A 6,018-nucleotide genomic window follows, 5' to 3' on the forward strand; every position below is an offset into this window, starting at 1 on the left:
GAGACTTACAGGACAACAGGAACTACAGTGAGAAATTTGCGGTTGCGGGTAAGTTGTTGACCGTTGTCCATTTGTTCCCACCAAGTTAAACCATTGTAGATTCCTTGGTCATCTGCAAAAGGAGTTCCCTTCATCCAGTGAAAGCAGTGATACGTTACCTGACAACAACAAATATCCACAACCACAAATGCTACTCAAAAATTTCCAAAGAGTAACACTCAAGATTCGACTAAGTTTGGTGTTTTGATCAAGCACAATGCCAATACAAGTCACCCCAAAATGCCTGATCAACTCAACACCGCTGATACTGATCAACTAAAAATTGCTGATACCAAAACTGATCAAGATCCAAAACTCAAAACCTAATGATAACGATACTGATCAATACACAGCTCTGATTATGAACCCTAATGCACTAGGGAATTGCTGATAGCCCAAGAGATCAATTCAAAGGTTTCTGTTCAACAAATTAACAAACTCATAACTAGATTCAAACCCAGATCTCAGGAAATCGAGAAAAAAAAAAAGAAAAAAAAGGAAACAATTCAACAAATCAATCGATCATCTAAAATCAAAGTCACAATTGTAAGTGAAGGTCATAAAACAATCATCGAACCATGAAAAAGGTAGGAGAAGAAGAAGACTTACAACGAAGTGAGCGAGATTAACAACAGTCCAAGCCATTCCAGGTGAACAACCAGAGACAGAGAGAACAACGAGCCAACCGAAGAAGAGAATAAGCATGTAAGTAGTCCAAACTCCTGGATACATGAACCATTCCGTATTCCTGTTCATATCCGGCGGTGGCACAGCTTTCACATACAGATTCGCCATTTTTTTCCGCCCCCTACAAACCTAATCGCCCGGATCGGATCGGATCAGATCAAGTCTCGTCTTCTTTAGAGATGGGTATCGATCAAAATCTTATATTAACACCTGAAATGGAAACCCAGATTCACAAAATTCTCTCTTTCGCCCGAGAAGAAGGATTTTGATTGTTTTGGTTTTAGTTATGTGTGCCCCGTGAAAGACGACTCCTTTTTAGCATCTACAGTGGAATTAATTAATTATTGGATTTGAGATATTTAATTTACATACGCTTGCCAAAACGGTTGCGTTTTTGATGTTCTCACTTAACAAACGTTTTATAGAATTTGCACTTTGATTAGTCTTTGCTAATAAGTCTTTCATTACAAACATTTTCTTTTTCAAGTCATTACCACAATCTAGATATTAACGAAGTAATTAACAAAGACCAAAAATCTTAACAATAACCGTTTTTCTCTCCCCCAACAAGCGACGCTAGAGGCGATTAATCAACACCATGGCTTCGGCCGACGTCGGCTCCGGCGTCGGACGTACTCCTTTTTTTCGTTTACCATCTTTTTAATTTATCTTATTCCTTTATAGATCTAGTTTTTGTAAGATTTAAATTGTGTTCCAAGTCTTCTTCCATAAAAAGGAGTGTTCATGGAAGGCAAGGTCTATCCTCATCATCTCAAGCATCCATTTTGGTGACTATGGGTGTAAAACTTATAGCAGATCTTCAAGTGGTGCCATGGCTATTGTCTCCCAGATATTTTTAAAGGCAGAGGAAGACAATCATGCATATATCACAGATCTATATATATATATATATATATAAAATTTATATATAATAGTTGTTTTTATTTTATATCTCTTCGGTAGAGTTTGATTCCGACGAATGATCATCTGCAAATTGTTCTGCCGGTTGGTGTTTTCAACGATTGCGAAGCGAATTTAATATTTTCATAGTTGGATGATAGACATGAATCGCAACGACTTGGGTTCAAGCACGAAAAAGGAAAATAGCAGATTTGATTATCTGCTAGCGAGTAAGTTCTTCTAGATAAGAAGCATCGTTAAATTCACTTGTTTTGTTGTATTGTTCCTTATTTAGTGATTATAAGTGTATCTTTATGTGGATCATTTATCTGTAACTTTGTAAACTCTTCTTCGAACTAAATGCAAATAGACGTTAAAAAAAAAAAAAAAAAACATTTTCTTTTCAAACGTTTTAGAATTTGCACTTCATTAGTCTTCTTTGCTAATACACAAACAACATTTGAAAAAGAAACACAACAAGCTGAGGATTTTAACAGATTTTTTTCTATCTATATCGTAGAAGAGATGTGTGAGGCAAAGTGATATTTGTCACCTAACATAGTCGGTATCAGAATCTTCTTCTTCTTCTTCGACTTGCTCAATGGTCTTCAAGTCAAGGTTGAGAGCCAAATCCTCAACTGAAACCTTAATGACATCGCTTCTAACCCCAATGTCAGTAGCATAACGACTCATACAATACATTCCAGCAGTAACTGTTGCTACACCAATTGGATTTGGAATCAGCAATTTGAAAGGAGAAGAGAGAATTGCAGCCAAAGGAGCACCAACGATTGAAGAAGCTTGACCACTTCTCCCTACACCGAGCTTATCCATTATTAGCAAACCGGTTTTGCAGTAGAGCGCGAAATCCTCGCAGTTGTTCCTGAAAATGTCATAGTTGCCAAATCCGTTTTGTAGAAGGTACATTGCCCTGTGGATGACTGAATCAGTCGGATCAGATTGCGCGGTTGTGCATGTGCCTCCGCGGACTTTGGTGAGAAAAACCGGTGGGCTGACTCCATATTCGAAGCAGTAGAGTGAGCCGTTCTTGAGGAAACAGTCTAAGCAAGAAAGGACTACTCCACTGTCTGGTTGTCTGAAACCGCAATCAGGAAATATCGAACAGATATCATCAGATGAAGATGATATTGATATTGATGATGATGATGATGACTCCATGGGGATGGGGTTGTGTTCTGGTCTGAAATGAACAACTTTGGACCCACCGACAAAGATTCCTGCAACAATATTTGTAGCCAACAATAAAATCAAAGCCCATTATAGAACTTGATGTAATGCCAACAACAGTATCCATTCATGAACATATAGGTAATAAGGATCAAATATATTGAAAATGTGAATAAATATCAAACTATCCATAAAGTCCACCAGATCACAGTAGAAGATGAATAAGAAACAAAACACTGGGCCATTGTGAAATTAGGTTCATGCAAAGATTGGAACTTTGAATACAATTAAAACAAAGTAAATACCCTTGTCTTTAAGATCTGTCTAGATAAAGTCATTAACTTTGAGAATTCATAGTTCCAAAAACATAGACGATTAAATCGGAAAGTAAGTAACTAGAAACCAAAAAGACAAGAGCTGCATTTACAAAATCAGATCTTTTCTAACACGATGGAGTTATCTAGAAAGAAAGGAAGAAACTTTGGGAAGAAGGAATCTAAAGTTATACCATGGTGAGAATAAGCGAAGACTGCTCTGTAAGTGTAGATATGATCTCCTGGTTTTATCTCTTCTCTCTCCATCTTGTTCGTAAGCAAACCCATTCTTTCTTTCTTCTTCTTCTTCTCTCTCTCTCTCTCTCTCTCTCTCTCTCTCTCTACACAAAGCTATTATCCTCCTTTGCTTGTGGAAAATGCAGGAAACGGTGTTACAGCTTACAAGTGTGAGCTCTAACGGTGGGATCTGACGTCAGCGAGATTATAGGTAAAGTAACGTTTTCTTGGAGTGAGCATCTGTGATTTGATTGGACGAAAGAACTGGAGCTGTTGAACTAATCCGTTACGGAAGTCTTTTAACGGCGTTAGTTATCTCAAAATCCAAATGCGAGACCAACGAGGTGACCAAAGTATATCGATGACGAATCGCTAATTATCCGGGGCCTTTTGACCTTGATTCCAGGCGAGGGTAATGTGGTCATTTCATAACTTGGTGGTTGAACTATGAAGTAACCAACCCAAAAGCAAAAGAAGCCAAGAAGCGAACGACTTTGGTCAAGCTGGTCAAGCAAAGGATTTTGTAGCAGCGACGACGTCGTTAGGCTTCCCTCGGATTCTTCTGCTTTATTTGTCTGTCAAATTCGATTTCGTTTCTGAAAGCATCCAACTTTATCTAATAAAACATCTTTAACGTATAATTTTCTTTATTTCTTTTCGAACGGTTCAACCAAAAAAACAAATCAATAACAAGGCGTTACAACACAAAGGAAACAAAGATGACACTGATAATATTAATTACAGATGGTCCAATTGTAAATTTTGACATCAAACTCTGGATGTTGTTCCAGTCTCTCTCTTAACTCCTTTGCTTTTTCTATGTCCTTAGCCAATATAAGAGAGAATCCTCCACCACCTGCACCTACAAGCTTGAAACCTGAGCTATAAGGTTGTGAAAACGCGAAAAGCTTATCCACAAACTCATTGCTGCAATACGGATCGAGCTCTTGATGCAACCTCCATGCTTCTGACATTATCTCCCCTAGCTCATCCACTTCACAGTTCATTAACGCTTCTCTCCCTGATTTTGCCAGTTCGGTCAACCGCTTGATGCTTGAAATCAAGAGATTATCTCTTTGCAGATACCTTGTTACAACTTTGTGTAGGACCTGGTGAGCAAGCCTGACCTGTTTCAATAAAGTCATGAATGAATGAGACTGTTGTAACTGCATGATTTTTTTTGTAGCTAACATAATAATACTCTTTTTCCTCTCAGTTGTTGTTGTCACTTACTTGACCGGTGAAAACAATGAGGAGACGTTGCTCCAACTCTGTGATTAGCTTTGGTGAGGCGAGTAAAGGAACGACATGAAGACGCAGAGGAATTCCTGGAAAACTTGAAGTGAATTTTACTCCTGGGTATAACCCACCGATCTGATCTTGCCAGCCACCTCCAGTACCCATGAGTTGCTCCAGAACCAAGACGAGCCTTGCAACGTTTTCATTGCTCTCATCTCCATCGGATATTTGAAGAAGTCCTTTCACAACCGCTGCAGCTAGAATGCTAGAGGTTCCTAGTCCACTGCCACGAGGTACATTGGCCCATGTATTTATTGCTAATCCTGTGGACTTGCCAAAGTTTTCTTCGACAATGCCGGTTACCAAGAGAGCAGATTTAACAAGCCTGAATGGATCATTGATTTCAAATGGTGTCTTGATGCTTATCGGATCCTCGATGTGTAGCTCGTTTCCAGCATCGTCTTGGATTGAGATTCCAGCCTGATTTGTTGTTTCAATGATTGTGCCAATTGGAAGTGAACCTTCCAAGGTTATAGCCATGTTCAGGACACAACCTGCACGCTCTAAACTCCATGGAGGTGTATCACTCCAACCTCCTACAAAATCTACTCGAACTGGTAGTTCAACTTTTGTCCTTCTTGGTTGAAAAACTCGATCCAGATTTGAAATATGATTCTCGGTATGGGGCTTGCCGCTTGATTCCAACAGATGCTCTGGAGAACAAATAAAAGAGTTAATCCAGGTTTATCTGTCAAAGAAAAGTATTGCAAAGCAAGGTTTTACCTTTAAAACCATATCTCACAGCTGAAGCAGTCTCTTCTGCAACTGCTCCCCAGACTTTATGCTCCAAGTCTATAGCTTTTGCCTCATCCCCACATGCTCGAAGAAGATCAACTTCTACCTGATATGCCCGACTCTTTGGAAGAATTTTGGAGTTTTGCTCCTGAAATTTGGGACATTGATCCAGAAAATTCTTGCATATCTCCAGTCCTAATGACTCTTTCTGTAAAATCTCATGGCACAACTGAGAAAAATTTCGCCCAAGCATACCATAGTTCATACATGCCTTAGCGATTCCAGCCGCAAGATCAGCTTGATGATTGCTGGAACCATTGCACATCTCAGGAAAGTTTATTGATCCGTGCAACTCTTCTAAGCTTACACGTTGTGAGCTTCTCCACAAGGTAATCTTCTCCTTGTTTCTACTATCATCTAAACCCATCAACCACGACGCCAACTTCAGCATTTCACTATAAGTGAGGATCGGGAACAACTTTGCATTCCACAAACATCTGTCTTGTTCAGCATACGAGTTCCAGAGATCGTTTTCCTCAATGCCAAGATCAAACAGTACTTTCTCCAAAGGTTTACCACAAAAGGTTCCATCTTTATATATTGAGTTCTTTGGATTATC

The 6,018-nt window shown here is 39.2% G+C and overlaps 3 protein-coding genes across 3 annotated transcripts in view; all 3 read right to left on the minus strand.

Moving 5' to 3' along the window:
- On the minus strand, positions 6-1,037 carry LOC104738669 (uncharacterized protein C119.09c-like). Its single transcript, XM_010458850.1, has 2 exons — positions 649-1,037; positions 6-158 (listed from the first exon to the last, which is right to left on the minus strand). Exons 1-2 carry the CDS (start codon positions 832-834, stop codon positions 6-8), a joined length of 339 nt encoding a protein of 112 aa, XP_010457152.1. The 5' UTR covers positions 835-1,037.
- On the minus strand, positions 2,007-3,764 carry LOC104738670. Its single transcript, XM_010458851.2, has 2 exons — positions 3,323-3,764; positions 2,007-2,864 (listed from the first exon to the last, which is right to left on the minus strand). Exons 1-2 carry the CDS (start codon positions 3,414-3,416, stop codon positions 2,176-2,178), a joined length of 783 nt encoding a protein of 260 aa, XP_010457153.1. The 5' UTR covers positions 3,417-3,764; the 3' UTR covers positions 2,007-2,175.
- The window catches only part of LOC104738672 (bifunctional fucokinase/fucose pyrophosphorylase), a 4,836-nt gene continuing 2,836 nt past the window's right edge, over positions 4,019-6,018 (minus strand). The window contains exons 6-8 of the mRNA XM_019236374.1: positions 5,388-5,961; positions 4,599-5,317; positions 4,019-4,492 (exon numbers count right to left, since the gene is read on the minus strand). Of these exons, the coding sequence (XP_019091919.1) occupies positions 4,100-4,492; positions 4,599-5,317; positions 5,388-5,961 (1,686 nt within the window). The 3' untranslated portion in view covers positions 4,019-4,099. The remainder of the gene's footprint in view (positions 4,493-4,598; positions 5,318-5,387; positions 5,962-6,018) is intronic.

Source organism: Camelina sativa, chromosome 14, assembly GCF_000633955.1.
Source record: "Camelina sativa cultivar DH55 chromosome 14, Cs, whole genome shotgun sequence".
Taxonomy (NCBI): domain Eukaryota; kingdom Viridiplantae; phylum Streptophyta; class Magnoliopsida; order Brassicales; family Brassicaceae; genus Camelina; species Camelina sativa.

Bases quoted from the DNA above. Each gene is read 5' to 3' on its own strand.
- LOC104738669 (XM_010458850.1), bottom strand. From the start codon at position 834: ATGGCGAATCTGTATGTGAAAGCTGTGCCACCGCCGGATATGAACAGG. The intron at 159-648 runs GTAAGTCTTCTT...TGTTGTTGTCAG, and splicing joins TTAATCTCGCTCACTTCGTT to GTAACGTATCACTGCTTTCA.
- LOC104738670 (XM_010458851.2), bottom strand. From the start codon at position 3,416: ATGGGTTTGCTTACGAACAAGATGGAGAGAGAAGAGATAAAACCAGGA. The intron at 2,865-3,322 runs GTATAACTTTAG...ATATTGTTGCAG, and splicing joins CTTCGCTTATTCTCACCATG to GAATCTTTGTCGGTGGGTCC.